Source organism: Microtus pennsylvanicus, chromosome 5, assembly GCF_037038515.1.
Source record: "Microtus pennsylvanicus isolate mMicPen1 chromosome 5, mMicPen1.hap1, whole genome shotgun sequence".
Taxonomy (NCBI): Eukaryota; Metazoa; Chordata; class Mammalia; order Rodentia; family Cricetidae; genus Microtus; species Microtus pennsylvanicus.
Window position 1 is genome coordinate 72115096 of NC_134583.1, and position 23097 is coordinate 72138192.

A 23097-nucleotide genomic window follows, 5' to 3' on the forward strand; every position below is an offset into this window, starting at 1 on the left:
CTCTGTTCTGGTTGACCAGGTCTGTCTGATGGCTGATCATGTGACTCACTTGACCATGAGTCCAGGCATTTCAGGGCAGTCATGAGCAGTGAGAATCAGGTGGTCCGTGAGTGCCATTTGAGGATAAGCCCAAAGTCTTGAGGGTAGGCCGGGTCAGTGAGTCACTTGAGGGTTAGCTCAAGATCTCCAGGGCAGGCAGGGATGATGAGCAGGCCCAGCAGGTGTTTTTCCAGGATAACTAAACTGTTGTGTGCACCTTGCATGTGAACACTAATGGTTCTAAATTGTCACCTCCAGTCCTATCCATTGCTCTTCTACCTGCCTTTTCTATCTCCCTTTTTAGGCCCTTCGCCCTGGTACTCTAGTGAGGAGCAGTAGGGCTAGCAATTCCTGTGTTTATAAGCGTTCTGCCGCTGGACCTTCAGCTCCACCCCTTCCCATGCCCACTGAAGCGCTCGACTTCTCTGTGCACTTCAGCCCTCACCCTCCTGTCTCCTCGCCCCGTCTATAAAACTGAGGCGTTATGTTTAGTGCTCAGTTCTTCCTCCCGGTTCTCCAAGGATGGAGCTGTCCCGCTCTGCCCATTAGGCCACCTTCGCCTCCCACTGCAGCACTGATCCGTATTCTAACGAGGGCAGAAGCTTCAGCAGCCATGCCAGCACCAGGAGGTTAATGCATAGGACTGAGTGGTTGATTGGATGTTTTTGTTGCCGTGGAGATAGGCTGACAAGCCTGGCCATGCTGGTTGACAATGCTCCTAACACTGTGTTGCAACTTGGTTAATGTTCTACATAAAGGAAGAATAGCCATGTACCCCTTTTTATCAATTGGGTGGTGGGGTAGGGCATCGATCACATTGCTTGCTGTAGACTTCGTCAGGAAACGCAGGTAGTTATTGTCGTTGACCCCAGCTTTCCCCTTCGCCATTATAGAGCAGACCTAATGGCAGCATCTCCCAAACCCAGACAAAACTGATACACTAGTAGGCTTCAAATTTTGGGCAGATAACATCTTTGTAAACTGAGCCATATGAAAACCAAATTTAAATGTGGGCAGGTCACAAAAATGATCTAATCTTCAGCTATTCAAAACCAGGCAATATGGACCAGCATTCAGAATCAGTCTCCAGCAAGACTTTATTTTGGAAGTGGGGCCAACAGAATAATGGCTGGTCTTTGCTTACAGTGCCTAGTTGGCTCGGCATCTGATAAATGGCCGTGATAAGCAGACCACAGACAGACTGAGCCCCCAGGGCTCCTAGTTACAGAGGCTGCCATCTCATTAGCCCCTTTGTGTGCCTGCATATGTGCAACATGAAGGCTTTCCATCCCCTGGACCTGGCATTACCCCCATCCGTGAGTCTTTGCATTTTCTCATGCCTCCAACGCCCTTTGTTTCAAAACCATACAGCCGAGCGGTTGAGTGCGGTTCTCGAGGCCATGCGTGCAACCCTGTCTGTCTTGCCATTAGTGGTGACTGTCCTGTTTCTTTCTCTCTTTAATGAAAACCAAAACCACCCACAGAGGGAAGCTGCTCACCCACCAGATGTCTCCATCTCCAAAACCGCCTTGTACTCTCGCATCGGGCCCACCGAGGTGGAAAAACCTCCGGGCCTTCTGTTCCAGCAGCCAGACCTGGACTCTGCACTCCAAGTTGCCAGAGCAGAGGTATGAGACCGGTGGTGTCAAGGGCCATCCATATTCTTGACGCTGGGACAGGGCCTGAGTCTACTATCTGTCAATAGCCGTATTTACCCATGAAGCTGCTCTTTGGAGACAGACCGTCCTCTAAACACTGCAAGCTGGCTAGGTAGCACACGTGGGTTCCTGTCTGCCTGGTGCTGTAAACGATACCTCATCATGGTACCCCGTCCCCGTGGTCCTTAGGTAATCTTTATTTCTCCTGCTTGGAGAATTCCCTGGATGGAATCTTGGATCTATGCGAGATATTTTTATCCCGTGTGTGTATGATGTGTCCTGGATTTGGTCGGAACTGAATGCGCTCATCTGGGCCCCGCCTGTCTTCTCTCCCTGATCTTAGGTTATCTCCAAGGAGAGAGAAGTCTCCGAGTGGAGGGACAAATATGAAGAAAGCAGGCGGGAAGTGATGGAAATGAGGTCAGTGGAGCGCAACTTCCTGCTGTGACTTCATGATAATTAATGCTGAGGTGTCCCCACCTCCGGCAGGGTCTCCTATAGAAGAATCTAATTCTTTGTTATTATTCAAGGCTCATATTTTCACATGGGAGTTTTTAAGAGATTTTCTTTTAATTATTTAATTTTATTTTATTTTGAGACTGGGTTTCTCTGTGTAGCCCTGGCTGTCCTGGAACTCACTCTGTAGATCACTTGAAGTCACAGAGATCTGCCTACCTCTGCCTCCCAAGTGCTGGAATTAAAGGTGTTCACCGCCGATGCCCAGCTCATTATTCATAATTATGTGTATCTCTGTGTGGTGTTTGTTCCTATGAATACAGATGCCCTTGGAAGCAGAGGAATCAAATCCCTCCCCAAAGTTGGCGCAAAGCTGAGAACTACCCGATATGGGTTCTAGAAACTGAACTTGGCTCTTCTGGAGTAACATAAGCTCCTAACTGCTGAGCTGTCTCTTTAGCTTCTACACGTGTTTTTAGAATAACACTGTACATGAGATAAAGAATCCAGTCAGATAAGTGTGTAGACAGTGAAAGTGTCTCCCCCGATTCCATTCAGCTTGCGTTCCTGTGTACCTTTCCAGCAGCAAGCAAAACACAGAGCAGTGGTTCTCAGCCTTCCCAAAGCTGCAGCCCTTCAATACAGCGCCTCATGTGGTGCTGACCCCAACCGTAAAGTTATTTCATTGCTACTTCATAACTGTAATTTTGCTACTTCCCACTCCTTCCCAGTACTTCCTGCTGTTTCCTACTTCCCAGTACTTCCTAGTACTTCCCACTCCTTCCCAGTACTTCCCACTGTTTCCTGTTACTTCCCGGTACTTCTTCCCACTCTCCCCCCTGCTTCCCGCTTCCACTTTCCTGATGACTAGATTGACCAGGTGAACCCTGTGTCCTCAGAAGACTGTTCTTGCGGAGGGCTGCTTTCGCCTCCTCACTATTCATCCGGGGAAGTTGCCAGGCGTGGTGGCTCACACTTTTAATCCCAGCACTTGGAAGGCAGAGGCAAGCAGATATCTGTGTGTTCAGGGTCAGCCTGATCCATATGTGTTCCAGGCCAGCCAGGGTTATAGTGCAGATCCATCTCACCAATCCACCTTTCAAAAAAAAATTATTATTTTTAATTTAAAAATGCAAGGGAATAACAAGTAGCATATTTACTTTGAGGAGCACACATACTCCATCAGAAGAGACAATACAGAGAGAATGTTAGGGAACTTCAAGAGGGAACACCAAGAGAAATCAGGAACAGCTTCCTGAAGAGGAAAACATTTGAATTAGACCCTGAGAAACAGATTCTGTGTGGCTGAAATAGAAGAAGGAAGTAGACAACCTGGGCTACACTTGGCCTGAGATCGATCAAGGAAGAGCTTGTCTGTCCATGTTAAGCCACTATGTCCGTGAGCTGTCTAGAAGGTGGGCAAGCTGGTGGGGGCGGTGAGACCTGGGTGTTGAAGGCTCCAGTCATGAGGTGGAAGGTGGGGCCTTTGTTCCACTTAGTGGGCCGTGGAGATGCTGCAGGGCTTGAGCAGTGTGCTGGATTGAGGGCTGTGTGCCAGGAGAGCAAACCTGAGTGAAAGGAAGAGTACAGAGGGTGCGAGCCTTACCTGTGGGGTGGAGATCGGCACCATCCTGTTACCACAGCTCAGCGCGCCTCTGCCTTTCTTCCAGGAAAATCGTGGCTGAATATGAGAAGACCATCGCACAGATGATCGGTGGGTGTCGGGACCCGGGTGATCAGGCCCAACTGTGGGGAGCGGGGAGGAGAGTGGGGGTGGGGATTGGGTGGCACAAGGCTCAGGGCCAGCTCCTCTAAAAGCAGCTGTACTTGTGACTGTACCCTGAAGATACCCACAAAAATAGGCTTCATGCTACCCAGTGTCTCCGTAGCCCTCACTTGCCCATCCGGGGTACTCTACCATGTCAGGACAGAGTCTCAGTTTGGCCCCTGGGATAGTGGAAGTTTTGAATTTTGCTTGCAGAAAAGCATAGAATTAAAACTCCTAAACTCTAATTTAGTTTAGAGTCAAATGATTAAATATCCATATACTTTAACCAACGGATTTAGGGCTAGAATGGAACCTGTGGCAACTCCCTACCCAATACCCTTCCTCTGTGGCTGGCAAACCCTGTTAGCCAATCCCAGCTCTCCCTGAGATAGGACACCTCCATCAGAACACTGCATCCCTGGCAGCCAGAGCTGACAGATGCTTAGGTCTGCAAAGAAAGACCCTCATTAGCAAGTGACACACAATGACTGAGTTTGCTTTCTTTCTCCTTCCCTCTCTCCCTTCCTCTTTCCTTCCTTCCTCCCCCCATTCCTCCTTTCCTTCCTCCCCTTTTTCCTCTCTCCCTCTTTCCCTTTCTTCCATCCTTCCTCCTACCCTCTCTCTCTGTAATGAATGTCTTGGAGACAATCCAAAGTCCAGTTTTTTTTATAGTAATAGTCTTGGGGAACTGGTGTTCATGTTGATTTATGTCTAGCTATCTGTTTATTTGCTTAGATTCGTGATAATCCAATTTTTAAAATAATTTTACCCGCCTAAGGATTTATGGGGTAAACACTCAAGTCACTGTCAACCCAGTGCTCATGCTGGGCATGCATGGACAGGTCCCCTAGGAGAACCCCTAGCAAATGTTTGGCTTTCTGAGTTCCTTCTGTAACTTATTTCAAAATAAACAGCACAGTCATCCTTGAAGTAGCAGGAAGGCCAGTGGCTGAGTGGCTCCCACTCTCAGGAGTGCAGCTGTGGCTCACATTAGTGAAGACTTCACCTGGAGCCCCGAGGCTCATGCAGCCCTGTCGATGTGGGTGCATTACATCAGAACATGTGGGTGCGTTACATCAGAAGGAAATGTGTGAGCACAGGGATGAGATAAACTCTGGGGTCTGCAAGTGCTGGCAAAAGGGTTATCGGACCCTTGGGGCGCGAGTGTCCTTGAGATGCAGGTGTGGTGTTGAGGGAGCAGGTGCGAGCCTTGGCTCCTGAGGGAATGCTGCCATAGCCAGCTTGTTGCACGCAGCTGGGGACTTGGAGAGAAGCAGGAATCCACCCTGGAGGACTCCAAGCATAAAGGCTTCTCCGGCTGACTTCAGGGCAGTCTGCCATTGTGGTAATAGGTTACTAGATGCCAGTGCCTGCTTCTTGGATAAACTGCAGCTGTCAGAAGTTAGAACATTTCTGCCTTCGACAATCGGAGAAGTGGGTATCAGGGGCATGGTGTATTTCCTATTTAGACTCTAGAACAGTTTTCTCAAGAGAACCCCCAGAATGGCTCAAAGAGACTGCTGTCCACATCCCCAGCTTGGGAGCATCTTCACTTGGAGAACAGCCCTACTGTGTGTAGTCACTAGCCCTACTCGCCAGCCTCTTCCTTGTTGACTTTCCAAAGCTTCTAGTCAGGAAACATTGTATGTCGGTTACTATGGAGGATCACTGGGTGAGACCACTAGATATTTCCGGGTCCACATAGACAGCCTGTGTGACATGACTAGGAAGGTGAGTGGACCAGCTTGCCGTCTAGGAAAGCGAATGTCTTCACTTAAAGAAACACCGCCGGGTCTCGTCTGGATCCCATGTTTCCATCCTGTTTTCATTCCATCTGCCTAGCAGGGAGAACCCGGGCCTGAGAGCTCGGCAGTGTAGGGCCAGAGTGAATGTGGAAGTGTTCCGAAGTAGACTTTGGTTCCTCTGAGCCATGCTAAGCCCTCCCTCCTCATCCCGCCTCACCAGCTCCTCTGAAGAAAGTGTGCCTTGTTAAAAACTCAGTACTGAGCCGGGCGGTGGTGGCGCACGCCTTTAATCCCAGCACTCGGGAGGCAGAGGCAGGCGAATCTCTGTGAGTTCGAGACCAGCCTGGTCTACAAGAGCTAGTTCCAGGACAGGCTCCAAAACCACAGAGAAACCCTGTCTCGAAAAACCAAAAAAAAAAAAAAACAAAAAAAAAAAACCTCAGTACTGGTGCCCTGGAATTTAGGACCAAAAGGAACCCCTGTGCTTTCTGCATTCCAGATTGTTGCGATTTTTTTTGTTTCTGCTTTCCTAACAACTGCCCTGATTATCTGTTTTGCTTCCATTTTCTGTTGCTTCTTCCCCTTTGCTTGCAAAACAAGCAGGCAAGCCCGGTAAGTAAATGCTCCCCATCCCCACCCCGTCTGACCCCTACCCACCGCGACCCTTTGTGTTTCGTTTTTTCTGGTTTGGTTATTTTTGCTTTGTGTACTCGCTGCATCCCCCATCCGATTTACTAGGGATTTGCCTGCAAATGCCAGAAAGCCGTAGCAGGGTTGTGAGTGCAGTGTGCCTTGGGCTGACCCTGATTTCCTGACTTTTAAGAGCCTAGCTTCATTGGTCACGCAGAAGATTTGTGCTGCGTTGCCATTGCCTGGCTCTCCTGGGAACTGGGCAGTTCTATTTTTAAAAGTGACAGAAGGAAAGCTGAGGTTAGGCGACATCTTAGATGCAGGAAATCGGATGGACTCTGATAAATGGCTCCTTCAGCCCATCTGGTGAAATGTATCCGTGGCCACAGATCAGCTCAGAATGGACATTGTACGCCATGCTGGGAATAAAGGAAACAGCTAAAATCCGGGCGGGAAAAGCTAGTGGCACTCACAAATGCTCTCTTTCAGGAGTGTGGATGTAGCAAGTAGATCACTCGTGTTAGAAAGTTCTCTGTATTTAAAAGGCAGTGCTTCCCAGGTCATTGTGACACACTGTCCCACCGAGTCGGGGGTGATGTTTCTAGGGACAGGTCACTGATTCCAGACAATTCCTGGGTGCCAAGATCTTTGTATTCCTTCTCTTTTTTAGTCTCCCCAAATGCTATGGGCTAGAAACACTGCCATCTCCTGGTTCTGGCTAGGAGACTCAATGAGTTTGAAAACCCCACCCAAGGTCACACAGCAAAGAAGTATTAGATTTGGGGTTCAAATCTGGTCTGTTAGATTCCAAAGCCACTTCCCTTGGTAGCTTCTGGCTGCTGCTGCTGCAAATACTAAGAACCCTGGGATGACTGGGGTGGGCTGGAGGAACGTTAGGCATCTCCTAGGCCAGTGGTTTTCCAGGCAGGGCCCTGGGCCAGCTACATCTGAGTCTCTTGTTACTTGTGCAGACTCCAGGCCCTGCTCTGACATGCTGGGTCCAAAAGCAGAATGGACACGTCTGTTTGAATAGTCCTCCTGCTGGTGTTAATGCATGCTCGCATCTGACAGCCACCTTGATTTGTATGCAAGGCTTGGGAACCACAAAATAGCAGAGCTTTTCAACATGTTTCTGTCAGGCTTGGAGCTAAAATTCAGCCCGTGACCCTACCAATACACACAGCAGTGCTATGCCAAACTTAAGACACAGCAAGATGCTGGCCTATCAGAAACGGAAGGGCAAATAGCTCAAATCCGCACTTGCTGGTCCTGGTGGGAACCGTCCAGGTCCATTGTTGCAGGAGGTTCAGGTGGAATTGAGTCATGGTTATGCATTTGTCTTTGGATCTGAGCCTGGGCTATGCTGTGTCTCCGTGAACCGACACTGTTGTCCAAACCCTCTTCTCGCCTGCTGTAAGATGGGGACAAGAAAACCTTGTACAGGTCACTGTGCGGCTAGCCTTGTTTGTGCCCCACGTGGATCATGTGGCAGCATCACTTGTATGGAGGGGTTTTGTGTGCTCAGAGCAGTGACCCCAACAGACCCACTGTCAGCGCCTGAGGAGAGTGGCCAGGTTACTTTCGGGGGCTTTGTTCCTTTGTCATTGCTTCTTCCAGACACCTGACAGGCAGGCTCAACTGAAGGGAAGATTTTGATGTTTGCCTAACAGTTTCCGAACAATCCATCCATCGTGGTGGTGAGGGCATGCAGTTCATATTTTGGCAGACAGGAAGAAGCAAGGGCATGACCAGTCCTGGACTTAGCGTTAGTGATCTCCTTCCTCCAGCCTTGCCCCCACCTCCTACTTTCTGCCACATTTAACACCACATGATGAATGCATTTGCAAGGTCAAGGTCCTCATGATCCAAGTGTCCTTCAGATTCATTCACAAGCACATCCAGCTGTGCTCATCTGTGCATTTCTCAGTCTGACCAACCTGCCAAAATTACCATTGTAAGAGGCAGCGGGAAGCCTTGTGTCCCAAGCCTGCAGTGGGGAAAGTTGGAGTATAACAGAACCAGAACCTACAAGAGGCCCAAGCACACATGCAGACACAGGCATGTCTTTTCACATGACAGATGGACAGGAAGTGGTGAGAAATTCGAGACCAGTGAATGGGGAACCCTTGGGAGTTTCCCAGGACTCCTGCGCTCCGGGGCAGTAGCTGCCTGAGGTAGGAGGGCTGTCAGGGCCAGAGTAGGCATGTGGAGTGCAGCCTAGGTTTTATTCTCGATCCAAGAGGAGGTTTTTACAGGCGGATTCTGAGCAGAGGGAGATAGCATCACCTGCAGTTGGCGCCGGCAGCTGCTGCTGCTGTACAGCCAGCTCTCAGCCAGTCCTGGGCAATAGGTAGCACCCTCCCAGGTGACCTGGGAGTGACAAAGATCTGCTAGGCTGCCTGTTTTCTCCTGGGAGCTCTTGGTGTTGTGGATGGAGGCTAGGGGGTGTCATAAAGTCAGCTGTCACCAGGAAAGTGAGGCGTGCCTTGCCTACTCTATCTGCACCCAGGCTAAAGGCTGGTGCACAGGTGGGAAGCCGCATTCATGTCAGAGACGGTTTGTCCCATAGTGTAGAGACATCTGACGTCATTGTGGGGTGGCTGAGGGCCAGAGGGATGGGCGGGAACAGAGCTGTTGCTCAGGCTGGTACCAGTAACTGAACTGGACCCAAGTGGAACCACTCTGCCTTGCTGAGAAATGAACTTTGCAGATACTGCTTTGGTTTGCCGAGAGTCCAGGCCTTGATACCATTTAGGGAGAGTTACACCTAGGGTCCACCACAGCCCCTTCAATCATCTTCCCAGAAATACAGTAGTAATGTGTTCTGTCTGACTCAGTGTGGATCGGCTTCGTGGAGGAAAAGTAGACTCGCAGGGTCTCCATTGTAGATGTGCAAGAGGCCACACTGAGCAGGTTAAAGATTGACTTTGACCTCCCCCACACGATGTACCACAGCCCCAAGTCTTTGTTATCAGGTCTGTGAGTTTTGTCCCATTGGAACCCTCTGGGAGGGAGGGCTCCTTCCAAGGAAACACTTACATTGCGCTCGAGTAGACGTAGTTTGCACTGTCTGACTTCTGTCTCTCCTGCCAGAGGATGAACAGAGAGAGAAATCGGTCTCCCACCAAACTGTGCAGCAGCTGGTCCTCGAGAAGGAGCAAGCCCTGGCTGACCTGAACTCTGTGGAAAAGTCTCTGGCTGACCTCTTCAGGAGATACGAGAAGATGAAGGAGGTCCTGGAAGGCTTCCGCAAGGTATGTCTGCCGAGCCAGGCAGAGTCGGGGTGGGGGTGGGGAAGCAACAACGGTTGAGGGTGCGAGGGGGGGCGCGGCAGAAGGGGTGAGAATCCAGGAAACCCATCCTGAGCCAGGATGTGAACAGGACCTCTGCAGAGGTTTAAGGAAGTCAGATTTGGCTGTTGGGGATGCTCTGGTGTGCCCCTCAGTGTTTCTTCTTGTGGCCCTGCCAATATCAGAATGAAGAGGTGCTGAAGAAATGCGCACAGGAGTATCTATCCCGAGTGAAGAAAGAAGAGCAGAGGTACCAGGCCCTGAAGGTGCACGCAGAGGAGAAGCTGGACAGGTAACTCACTATTCACGTAGGCCAGGCGCTCCAGCGGCACTCTGACATTGGCTGGCAAAGGGGTAGCTAATCTTTATGACTTGGGCTAAGCACTCATTCAACCACTGCCCGCTGAGGTAAGCGAAGGATTCTGTTGTCATGTCGGGGGTACCCAAAGCTCTTACACATCATGACAAGGGTGGGATTCTTAGTGTGCCTATGTTTCAAGCTCTATTTAGTGGGGCTGGACTCAGACCTAGGTCTCTATTCGGATGTAGGAGGAGAGAGGGGTCCATGAAAAAGTCACCTACAGTGCTCCTTGTTCTAACAGGGCCAATGCAGAGATTGCCCAGGTTCGAGGCAAAGCCCAGCAAGAACAAGCAGCCTACCAGGCCAGCCTGCGGAAGGAGCAGCTGCGAGTGGACGCGCTAGAAAGGACGCTGGAGCAGAAGGTAAGAGGGTCGGGGTCAGGTACCCATAGCTGTGAGTCCACTCGCTGGCTCTTGCCAGTCTATCTGGTAATGAAGGCTAGGAAGTTGGGAGCAGGGCTCCAAAGCAAAGCCAGAGCAGCTTCCGTGTAAACTCATGCCTATGACCATACCTGTATTAGGTCCAGTTTTGTTTTGTTTTGTTTTCCTTTCTGGGATGGCAGCCCATATGGTGTTTTTCCACGTCTCATTCTTCCACGGCATTGTGAAGTATTTGTCAAACACTGTTGGCAAGCCAGGCCAACTATCACTCTTCCTAGGGAGGAGGTGAGGAGCCCACTGGTCCCCTGAAGGATGGGCAGCAGCGGGACCAGGCGCGTTCAGATGTCCTTTGGGTGTGTGATCAGTGGGTGGGCCTCCTGAGGCCACTGTGCCTAGGTTTCCTCATTTCCACTGTGGTGCTTAGCCTACTGGATGAGTTTCCCCAGATATCCCGGTGAAGACCTCTGCCATCCCAGAAACATTCCAGTTCCATGTGGTCCAAAGGGGGCAGGGTGTCTAGGTGAATTTCAGTAACCTTGGCCCTGGTAGGTACTGGCTCTGTCCTGCTAGGTGCTATCAGAGAGAGCCTGGTGATGAAGCAGGCCAGCGGCTCGCACACTCCCACCAGCCGTACAACCTTGGCGAGCCTCGCTCGCCATCTCATTTCCTTGGTCCCCTTTAGTCCTGCGAATGCTTTAGATGAGAGAATTTCCCTGATGTCAAGTGTGATACTAACCCTACCCCACTTAAAAAAAAAGAAAGAGAAAGAGAATACACTTGTGAAGTCCTGTTTAGCCCCATCTTTAGAGGATGCAGAGTACCTACTGGCCGTCAACCACAAGAATTATGTTTTAGAAAGAAAATGCTAGACCAGTGCTGTATGCCAGCTCCTGCAGCCGCCTGGGACTCCTGGGCTCTGCTGGTTGTCCACAGCAGTCACCATAAAGACAGGACACAGCTGCAAACCCACGCATTTGTTCACTCTTTGACAATCACCGAGCATCATTGTGATGAGTCTTTGTATGTTTTTACAGAAGCGGAATGTTCCTTTAAAATAAAGACCGCATTCCCCAGTCGGTCTCTGTGTCCGGGAAGTTATCAGTGTTCCCACCGTATAGAATCCATTTGAGATGCTTTTAGATCGCCACATTGTGTTAGTCCCTGAGGCAGAAGCCAGGGTGGATGTCTCCAAGGCCCTTGGCCTGATAACTGCAAACGAAAGTGGTGGTGCTGTGTTTTCTGGTAGAAACACACAGATGCAAACAAGGGAATGGCATGGTTTTGGATAACAGCAAAGACAAGATATATCTGCAAATGTAATTACATTCTGAACTACGCTCCTGGTGGAAGGCATTAATCATGGTGTTTGCACCTAAAGGGCAGCAGGATACATGTAACAAACAAGGCTTATAGATACATGTAACAAACAAGGCTTATAGATACATGTAACAAAACAAGAGTCTCAAAAACATTCACCAGGGAAGGTGGGGGTGAAGATGCTGGGCCCCATGATGGGGCAGTTTGCCCCAGGGGTAGCTGAAGATCTCCAGGGCTTCCGCCGTGAACTGCTGCCCTTTAAGTCTAATGGACATGACAACAAAGCTTTATAGCTGCAAACACAACTTGAATCTGTGCTCCAGGCTGGCCACATCTGTTTCTGTTTGACTGGCTGTGTAATCTCTTATGCACAGCACTTAACCTCTCTGAAGCTCAGTTTCCTCTCTGAAAAATGGCATGACAATGTCTTCCTTTGAAGGACCAGTGTGAGAACTGAGGGGTGCCATGGTATCTGGAATGGTTTTAGCTTCGTGATTGGCATGTGATATTCACAAGATGAAGATAGGCATTCGTGACCATCAGGGTGGGAGGTAGTGGCCAGGGCTTTCAACACTTGTGTGGGCTAAGGCCTAAGGTTTACTTTTTTGGCAGGAGGTGGGCCATGGCCTGGCTGCTGGAAGACAGGGCTTCCTCCCTCTCCTTACACACACACACACACACACACACACACACACACACACACACACATACACACACACACACACACACACATATATACACACACACACATATACACATACATATACACACATACATACAAACAATATTTTTAAAATTATAGGCATAGGCCACAGTGTTTTATTCAGAAGCGGGATCCCTAGCTCCTCACCTCCCACAGTGATGATAGTCATGGAAAGGTGCCCATTTGGGTGTGAAGTTGCTGGAAGGAACCTGACTCCTGATGGCTGCAGTTATCACATGAGAAGTCTTACGCAATGACTTAACTGAGATGACTTGCGCAGCCAGAGTGTTCAGTGCCCCGAAATTCCAGATCAAAGGGAACCAACATGCCCAGCTGAGGGAAGGCTCTCCCTCGGGGCCACTCTGAAGCTAGCTCCGAGGACCCCTTGATCTGTACCTTCTATTTGGATTCTTGTGTGTGTCGCCAGAACAGCAAAGGATTTGTACACACACACACACACACACACACACACACGGCAGCTCAGGTTTCTCCCCTGCATAGGCACAGACTGTGATGTGGAGTGCTGGGGTCCTAACCCAGGGACAGCCATGAACTGAGCTGGGACAGTGCTGCAGGAGGTTCTAAGAAATGGGCTGGTGGAGGCCAGCCTTCCTCAGCTTCTCAAAGGAAAACTAGCTGCATTAGATGCAGGTTTTCCATCCTCAGGGAGGGTCACTGGGCACTTGTGCATGAGCAAAGACAGCCTTGGGCTGCTGGTAGCTCAAGCCTTCATGGAGAGCCATATCTGCGGGCTGTCTCCCAGCTGGATCCCCTTCCTACAGGACAGGAACTGCTGCCCTGATATCTGTGCCCACGTGTGTAGCTGCCTTTGATTGAGCTTCAAGGACGGGCCAAGGGTGGCTTCTGCAGGGAAGAAGTTGCCTTCCTCTGCCTTGACTCCTCCAGGACACTTGTACCACCACGCCACCTACTGGGCATCTTTTAAGTAACGTTAGTGTTCTTCCAAGTTGGTCTTTGTCAGGAAAGCGGTGAACCAATGCCAGTTCTTTCTCACCCCAGACCTCAGCCACCCTCCACTGTGGTCTACTCACTGAGTCTTTCCATTTACACAACTCCACACTTTTTACCCCCTCTCATTCTCACCTACGTATTAAAGATAAGGAAGCCAGGGTTCAGGATGGCTGTGCAGCTTGCCCAAGCTCCCCAGCTATATCATAGCTAGGTTGTAAACTCTGTCCTCTTCCAGTTATTTCCTCTGATTACTTTAGGTGGCCTTAAGGGAGACCGAGAGACTGGGTAGGTGCTGTCCCCCACGAGGAGACCAGTGTTGCCTCTGATTGACTGGTAATAGTTGTTGTTGGGACAGGGTCTCAGTGTGACCTTGGTGACCTGGGACTCACTATGTAGGTCAGGCTGGCCTCAGATTCATCAAGATCCTCTTGCCTCAGCTTGGCAAGTGCTGGGAGTAAAGGCATGCCCCGCCACACCTTGTAGCTAAATGTTTTTCTCTGTCTCGCCTGGTCCTGCCTAGTCCTGCGGGACTGGTTTCTCTCCCGCCCATCAGTCCCCACAGCCACTTATGAAATAATCAGAGGCTAATATTAAATATAATTGCTTTGCCAATGGTTCAGGCTTATTACTGGCTAGCTCTTTGTTTTCTACTAATCTGTGTATCGCCATGTGGCCACGGTGTTATCTCTGTTCTAGCATCTTTCTCCTTAGCTGCTGCTGGCATCTCTTTTCTTGGGTCTCGCATTCCTCTTGGCCCCCACCCTTCTTCCCCTCTATATCTGTTTGGATTTCCTGCCTAGCTATATTCTTTCTTGCCATAGGTCAAAGCAACATTAATTATCAACCAATGGGAACAATGTATTACAGAAGGACATCTGCACCACCACTCCTGGCCTTCTTTTCTTTTTGGTGTATATATGTACTTTCTTTTTGTTGCTTGTATGTACTTTGTATTGGGTAACCAGTTAAGGGGGCTTAACCATGGGAGAAGCTAATTCTTTTTTCAGCAGTTGTGAGTTGCCTGTAGATGTTTGTCGAGGGGTGGGACCCTTGAGACATCCCCCTTTCATGTTAAAATGTCTGATATTGTCATTGTTTGAGTTTTATTGGCCACATAGTTGGGGTATCATGGGTGTAGCTCCCTTGTCATTTTTAGGAGACATAGTCATGCAACATGACTCTTAGGATCTTCCCACCCTCTCTTCTGTGATGTTCCCTGAGCATTAGGCGGCAGGAGTTGTATTATAGATATATAAGGCTGGACTTCTCACGATCCACTGATCTCTGCATGATGACCAGTTGTGGTTTTCTGCAATGGTCTCCACTTACCACAAAGAGAAGCTTCTTTGGGTGAGAACTACATTTCCCATTCTAAGGCTAAGTTTTAGAAGGCACTTAGGAATGATGCTGATTTAATCCAGTGGTGATAGTAGGGTCTCTCTCAGCTCCATGACCTCACTGGCCCTGGGCAGTTGGCTAGGTTTCCGGTACCAGGCATGATGTCACTCCTATTGAGGAGACCTTAGTCCACTTAGAGAACTGTTGGTTACTATCAAGATGAGTGCCACCGCTGCAGCCCAAGGGACATCTTGCTCAACTGATCATTGTGATTCATAGGTGTCATAGCCGGAAAGAACTATTGATTACCCCCCTCCCTTGGTGGCTTACACAGCACTCTCTGGTGCTTAGGGAAACCAGACCAGCAGCAAGGAGGCTCTCAAGTTAGATCACCTCGAATCTCACGAGACCTGTGTCTGAAGCGAGTGGTGTCTTCAGGATAGGAATTCACCTTCAACCTCTGAGGGACCTCAGAACCCTGCTGTTCCCCTCTCCAGGCCCCCTCAACCACGATCCCTTTTTACTTTCCTGGTTTCTCTAGTTACTCTCTCCACCTCTCCTTTTGAGACAGGGTTGATCGTTGGCCTAGGGGATCCTCCTCTGTCTGCCTCTCGTGTGCTGGGTTTATAGGTGTGCACTGCCACACCTGGCTTGCTTTAAAAAAAAAATGGGTCCCTGGAGCTGGAAAGATGGCTCAGAGGTTAAGAGCATTGCCTGCTCTTCCAAAGGTCCTGAGTTCAATTCCCAGCAACCACATTGCGGCTCACAACCATCTGTAATGAGGTCTGGTGCCCTCTTCTGGCGTGCAGACATGCAGACAGAATATTGTATGCATAAAAATAAATAAATATTTTTTAAAAATGGGTCCTGGGGTTTGAATTCAGACCCTTCAGCTTAGAACACAAGCACTTTGACGACCGAGTCATAGCCCCAGCCCCGTGACTGGCTTGGTAGCCTGGGACTCACCCAGTAGATCCGGCTGGTCTCAAACTCACCGAGATCTGCTTGCCTCTCTTTAACAAGTGCTGGGATGAAAGGTGTGCGCCATCACACCGGTTGTCTTCTTTTCCTTTCTGGTATGCATATGTCCATTTCTGTTGCTTGCGCGTGTATTATTTCAGAACCCCTCTCTCATCTTTCATTTTCAGAACAAAGAGATAGAAGAACTCACCAAGATTTGTGACGAACTGATTGCCAAAATGGGGAAAAGCTAACTTGGAACCAAGTGCTTGGACTTGGCCGTTGCGTGCAATACGACCGTCGGCACACTGTCGCCCTTCCGATTCCGTGGACAGGCTCTCTTCTCACTTTATATGCACTACTGTGTTCCTTTCTGAGTAAGGTTGGTTTGACCGTATGCAGTGCCGAGACCTACCGGGATTCCTTGCTATCTGTTTGCATTTTCTAGTATAATTCATAGCAAGTTGACCTCAGAGTTCCTGTATCAGGGAGAGTGTCAGATTCTCTTATAAAAAAAGACAAATTGCTGACCTTGGCCTTGTCCTTTGGTGAGCAGCATCTGATGTGACATGAACATATGCAGCCTGCATAGGGACTCTTGCCTTAAAGAGTGTACAATTGATCCACATTTGCTGGTTGGTTTGTTTTTTGTTTTTTAAAAAAATGCATGTTTCAAATAAAATTCTCTATTGTAAATAAATTTTTTTCTTTGAGTCTTAGCAGCGAGTGTGGCTGTGAATTATTTTCTGGGAGTGGCTGAGTCCTTTCTTGCCTCCATTAAGTCATATTAGGTTTGGTCTCTGCCTCTGTCTGGGCCCCCTTCCTTTCTCTGCTGATTTAAATAGCGTTTCCTTCATTATCATGTCTGGGTTTGTAAGAGGAAGCAAATGAGAAATATTGACTTGGGCTTAAATAATTAAGTGGATTTATTGGATTAGCTTAGATTTCATTTTTACAAAGCCTCAGCCATTAGGCAAAAATCTGTTTCCTTTTATTATTGTGTGAAGGAAGTTGAAAGCTGCCAGACTTTCTTCCCCGCCCCTTGGTGCACGACCAACCCTGAAACACGACCCACTCCTCCACATTGGAGGTAGGAAAGACCCAAGGACATCTGGTGGGAGGCAGGTAATTCGCCACTTAGCAACCCGACTAGTCACAGCCAGGTTCCCTGATGCCCCGACCTGGACCAAGTCAAGATGAGGTCGGGGCCGTGAGGAGGACCCATTCCATTCCTCCCCCAGCTTGCCGTATCCTTGGCAACACTCCAACCCCTCAGTTCACATCACCTTCTCGACCTTTTGTGTTTCTGTGTCTCAAAGACTCCATTGTAGTAAGTGTTCTCACTCCAGGCCTTTTTCTTATTTTGAGACAAGGTTGCTCAAACTGGCCTTGGACGCATTCTGCAGTCCAGGCAGCTCTTGAATTTACAGTTCTTCCGCTTGAGCCTCAGACTTAGCTGGGCTTACAGTCTGTGCCTCCATATCCAGTCCTGTGTAAGGATACCATGGTTAGACTGAGAGCCTATTGCCAATCCAGGGTGATCTCATCTTGAGATCCACAGTTACATCCGCAAAAGCCACATCTAGGGAAGGCCGCATTCACCGGGAGCGGGGACTAGGGAGTATGCATGAATTAATTTTATTACGCCATGTATCAGTGTGTAGATGAGGCCAGAGGACATCTTTGGGTACTCACTGTGTCACACGTGGAGGCTTAGGGATGACGTGCAGGTATCAGTTCTCTCCTTTCACCGTGGGGGTCCCGGGGGCCAGCCGCAGGTAGGTCGTTGGGACTGTCCGTGAGAGCCGGTACCCACTGGGACATGTGCACCGGCAGAATGTGTGGTGTGAGTGTAAAAGACAGACCCAAGCGCCTGTGTCTCAGCTTAACTGTCCCCCTTCTCCCTCGGGCACAGTAGCTATGAGTCACTCATTGTAGAGGTCCCCATTGCTGTCAGAGTGTCTGGCAGAGAAGATGGAGTAGAAGTCTCTACTGTGACTTACAAGGTGGATAAAACTCGGCCCCCCCCGGGAGCAGGAGAGGGAGACAGACTCACTCGTGGTTGGTCCATTGCCTGGTGGGCTACGGGCCTGGTGGCAATGGACCAACCATATCTTTGGGTCCCTCTGAGTTTTTATTCCATTTCCTCTGTATGCGGGCTCCATTGGCAGAGCTCTGGCGCCACTGAGTAAGGACAGGGAACTGCCCAGCACCTGCCAGGGAGGACCCAGAGTCCTCGCTTGCTCTGGTCACTTATATCTGTTCCTTTCCAGGATCCTCACCTCTCCTGCTTTCTCTTTTATTTGCACCATTTAATAAAATATTTTCATCTAAAAAGATGTCTAATACAGGCAAGGAAAGCATCCTCATCCCCAAACCAAGAAACTACACGTGTTGTGATTTTTTTCTTTCTTGGCATATGAAATATTTACCTAGTTTTTTTTTTCACTGTGCTACTTTCAAGATACTTCACCTGTTTATGTGTTTATCCATTATCCACCCAGCCTCAGGGGTCTATGTTCCAGCTTATTAACCTTTTTCCATGTAATACTGTAATGTGACTCTCATGTAAACTCTTTTTTCTTAGTAAAATAATTTTTTGATTTTATATATATGCTGTTCTAGACAGCTTGGCATTATATATAATATAGATAGTATAATATGTGTAATAATATAATTATATAATACCAAGCTGTCTAGAACAGTGGTTCTCAAGCTTACTAATGCTGTCACCCTTTAATACAGTTTCTCACATTGTGGGTGACCCCAACCATTAAATTATTTCCATTCACCATATGGTGAATCATAATATAAATATCTGTGTTTTCCGACGGTCTTAGGCCACCCCTGGGAAGGGGTTGCGACCCCCAGGTTGAGAACCACTGGTCTAGCATGTCACCGGAACAGTGGCTTCCTTTGGTGTGGATGATGACACAGTGTTGTTCAAGTCACGGAATGATTCTTCCATAGGAGCTTCATCCGAGATGACTGACGGTGTTGCTGTGTGTGGACAGGAGCCTGCTGGAAACTTTGTGGGGTTTATGGCCCTACGCTGGACAGCCAGGTCAGTAGCTGTTGACTGGACTATCAGGACAGAGCGTGGATGTGTTTTGAATGAAAAACGTCCCCCATAGGCTCAGGCATCTGAATACTTGGTCCCCAGCTGGTGGCGCTGCTTGGCGAGGTTATGATAAAATTCAGTCTTCCTGGAGGAAGTTCATCCTGGGAATGAGCTTCAGGTAAACCTTAGCCCACTTCAGTTTCACTCTCTGCCCTGTGCTTGTGGCTTCAAGAGGTGTTCGCTCAGCTCCCTGCGCCTGCCACTGTGCCTGCTGCTTGTATCTGTGTCTCCCACCATGATGGATGCTCACCCCCCTGGAATGGTAAACCAGGATAAACTCTTAAGTTCACCCTGGTCATGGTGCTTCATCGCAGCAACAGAAAAGCTGCTGATTCGTGTGTTCCTGACAGCCTCACTTTTTTTTTTCTCCAAAAGGATACATTATATGCAAGGAGAGTCCGTATTTTACAGATAAGAAAAACACATCACCAAAATCAGCTTCTTCTTCTGCCTGTTCATCTTCCTTGTTCTTTCCTCTTCTTGGATGGGCAAGTCTCCGTTGCATCAGGTTTCTCTGTAGCTTGTGGGCAGTGTCTCCTTCTCGTGTCTTCCTTTATCTCCATCCTTTTCCTAGGGTTGTTTATCGGGGTTGGTACATCTCTTCTGGGGCCCTTGGAACATCAAATAACAGACCATGATCTCCTTTGCTTTGGAGTGATACCTCTAAAAGAAAAAACAGGTTCATTCTTGAGCTTGTCTTTTGCTTTCCCTGTAGATGGGAGCTATGTGTTCATTTTTCCAGAGGGGCTTTTTTTTTTTCTTTGCTGCAACATCTTATTTTGGAGACAGGGTGTGGCTAACATCCCACTTGCCGCATAGATTAACATGACCTTGAACTCCTTGACCTTAACCTCTTGAGTGCTGGGGTCATCATGCCTTGTCTAGCTTCCTATGTCTTTGTATTTTATTTCCTCTTCCTTTTAGTAGACCCGCTCTACTTTTGAGCCCTGCTTTGAAACTCTGGGAGCTGATGGAGGCCACTGTGTGATTCTGTGTTCTTTCAGATAAGCTTACACAGAAAGTCTATGGTGGTGTGGTGGTTTGAATGAAAATAACCTGCATTGGCCCACAGGGAATGGCACTCTTAGGAGGTGTGGCCTTGTTGGAGGAAGTGTCTAACTGGGGATGGGCAGAATTTCCAACAATTTCTTGTAAAGGCCATTGTACCTTTTGACATTTTATACTGTGTATTCATGTGAAGGTGTGTTCTCCGAATTGGTGATTATAAAATCTAAATATTGACCAACTCTGAAAAACATTGGAGATACTTTAAATCATGCAGTATTAAACCAAGATCTCATTTTTATGTGAAAATAAGTAAGTGTGCCTTCTCACCAGTGTGCAAACTTGCTTTCATCCTTAATTAACGGTGAACTATGTCTAACAAACAAGTGTTTCAAAATAAACTTCTTCGTGATTTCTTGCTGGTGAATGTCTGATTTGTATACCATTTATATGCCCGTATACACAGGGCCTCTGCTCAATTGAGTGGGGTTGGGCAAATTGATTGTGGTTGCAGTGGAGTAGGAAGTCCACCAGGGGGAGCTGCAAGGCATCTTTTAAAAGACACAGAAGACGTAGGAAGAGGGAGGCAGAAGCCAGGACTGAGACATTTGATCCTTGCTGTGGTTCAAATCAGTTTCAGGTTTGCCTGTTCTTTTTGATTCACCACAATCCAGGGGGCCTGTCCAATGTTGATGTCCTGTGGCATTGTTTATAGCCACTCCCAACAGCCAAGAAACCACATTGAAATTGCTCTCCCCCCCCATTCCGTCCTTTTTATTATTTTTCTTTTTTGAGACAGTCTCATATAGTCCAGGTTAGCCTCCGATTTATTCTGTAGCCAAGGATGACCTTGACTTCTGGTCTTCCAGTGTCTACCTTCCAAGTGCTGGGTTACATGTACCACAGTGCCCTGTTCTATGCAGTGCTGGAGACTGGACTCTGGTCTGTACCTTTGAAAGTGCAGGAGGTTTATTGCTTAGAAACCTCCCAGAGTTGGTGCCGGTGCTGCTTAGTTTTACATCAACTTGACACAAGCTGGAGTCATCCGGGAGGAGGGAAGCGCAATTAAGAAAATGCCTCCACGAGATCCAGCTGCAGGCAAGTGTGTAGGGCATTTTCTTAGTGATTGATGTGGGAGTGCCCAGCCTATCATAGGTGGTGCCATCCCTGGGCTGGTGGTCCCGGGTTCTATAGGAAAGCAGGCTGAGCAAACCATGAGGAGCAAGCCAGTAAGCAGTACCCCTCCATGATCTCTGCATCAGTTCTTGCCTCCAGGTTCCTGCCTTGTTTGAGTCCAAGTCTTGATTTCCTTCAATGAAAGACTATGATGTGACGTGTAAGCCAAATAAACCCTTTTCTCTTTGGTTTGCTTTGCTCATGGTGTTTTGTCAGAGCAGTAGAAACCCTAACTAGAACAGTACCATACTTAACTGCTCCCTGGCCTTCGGTGCCTAATACATGGGGCGTATGGGCCAACCCCTGGACTGCTCCTTGCTCCAGGCTTATTTTGCACTTGGTCACCTCTCTTCACTGGGGTTGCCTGCTGGGATGCTGAGCTGACCGTGAGAGGCTGCAGGAAACAGCTGTGCTTGCTCCTCCCCTACCTGCCTGAGGGACTGAACGGCGTGCTTCCAGCCACCTGTCTCCTTTGCCATGCTGAAGGACTGCGTCAAGACAACACAGAGGAATGAGACTGAAGATAGGGGCAAAGGTGGCCATCACCACCTTGCTTCTGTCTCCGCTTCCTAGAGGGAACTTATGATCCTCCTGCCTCAGCATGTCTTCTGGTATAAGAGGCTATTCTACAAGCTCAGCTGTCTGTGTTCCCTGGAGGCATATTGAGCTACTGTCAGTCGCTTGCTTGCTTGCTTGTTTATGATAGACTGGTCTCAAGCTCCCTGTAAGATCAAGAATGGCCTTGAACTACTGCCTCTACTTCCCAGTGTTGGGAGAACAGGCCTGCATCCAACACACCTGTTCTAAGAGGATTCTTTTTAATTTCTTATGAGATAATTCATCTGACTTTTTTTATGCTGTCGTTGGAGGTTTATTTACTGCTTTGACGGGGCTGTGCTTCCCTCTCCACGTTTTAGTTTAGGTGCATATATGTTGGGGGGGTGGAAAGGGTATGTGTGTGCATACATGTTTATTCATATATGTATGTGTGGGGGAGTGGAGAGGGAATGTGTGTGCACAGCACATGTGTATTCATATATGTATCGTGTGGGATGCAGAGGGTGTGTATGTACATGTGTATTCATATATGTATCGTGTGGGATGCAGAGGGTGTGTATGTACATGTGTATTCATATATGTGGGGGGTGGAGGGGTGTATGCACAGCACATGTGTATTCATATATGTATTGTGTGGGATGCAGCGGGTGTGTATGTACATGTGTATTCATATATTATTGTGTGGGATGCAGCGGGTGTGTATGTACATGTGTATTCATATATGTATCGTGTGGGATGCAGAGGGGGTGTGTACATGTGTATTTCACATATGTGGAGGGGTGTATGCACAGCACATGTGTATTCACTTGCATGAACAGCCACCTCTCTGTCGTCATAGACTGGCTCTATGTGGGAAATCCTTCACCAACAAGCTTCAGCAGTGGTTCTCAGGCCTCACTGCCTGTTTCTAGTGATGTACCTTTGCCTGAGCGGGTGCACACAGCTTCCCCATCACCCCCATCATGGGAGCTGCCCTGCTTTCTGTAGGAGCTGCTCACCTGTGTCTCTGCAGCATGGCAGATGTGCTGGCTCTTTGCCACCAATCCCTCAGGAGCTAGGATATGCCAGGTGAGACAAAAAGCAGCCCCTGGACATTTGCCCAAAGCTGGAATGCTAGTTATGCATCCTGCTCTTCTTTCTTCCTCTCCTAGGGGTGGGTCGTTGTCATCCCCAGAAAGTGGATGCCACCAAGAAGAATTTCCAGGGAGGGGCATTAGAGCTTTTTCCATTTATGTGCGTTTGTTTTTGTCGTTGGTGTACGTGCTCCTGAGAAATCTGTGGAATATGCACACTGAGGACTCTAGGGATGAGCCGAAGGCTCTGAGTCCTTGAGTTTAGTTGTTACAGAAAGTGATCATCGACACAGCCAAGGCCAAAGGTTGAGCGCTCAGGGGTGGTGAGGGATTGTGCCATGGGACACTTCCCCGGTGTGGCCACTAGGAGGTGCTCAAGGATTTTTTTTTCTCTTAGCCAGTAATGTCCCAGACGTGGTAGGTACCCAGAGGATAGGTGAGATTGTCAGGAGGGTTCTGGTTCCTTTATTTCCAGTAATACTTCTCCATTCCAGAGAAAACTTACTTACGTGTGGGAAAATTTGGGGCAAAGGGGAAGAAGTAACAC

At 48.6% G+C, this 23097-nt stretch overlaps 1 protein-coding gene across 27 annotated transcripts in view; it reads left to right on the forward strand.

Moving 5' to 3' along the window:
- Positions 1-16336, forward strand: part of Tacc2 (transforming acidic coiled-coil containing protein 2) — a 208903-nt gene extending 192567 nt beyond the window's left edge. For all 27 annotated transcript variants that reach the window (XM_075972486.1, XM_075972495.1, XM_075972503.1 and 24 more), the window contains 7 exons: positions 1524-1667; positions 2041-2117; positions 3824-3867; positions 9390-9550; positions 9772-9878; positions 10189-10309; positions 15806-16336. In XM_075972486.1, coding sequence (XP_075828601.1) covers positions 1524-1667; positions 2041-2117; positions 3824-3867; positions 9390-9550; positions 9772-9878; positions 10189-10309; positions 15806-15871 — 720 coding nt within the window. In that variant the 3' untranslated portion in view covers positions 15872-16336. The remainder of the gene's footprint in view (positions 1-1523; positions 1668-2040; positions 2118-3823; positions 3868-9389; positions 9551-9771; positions 9879-10188; positions 10310-15805) is intronic.
- The last annotated feature ends 6761 nt before the right edge of the window (positions 16337-23097 follow it).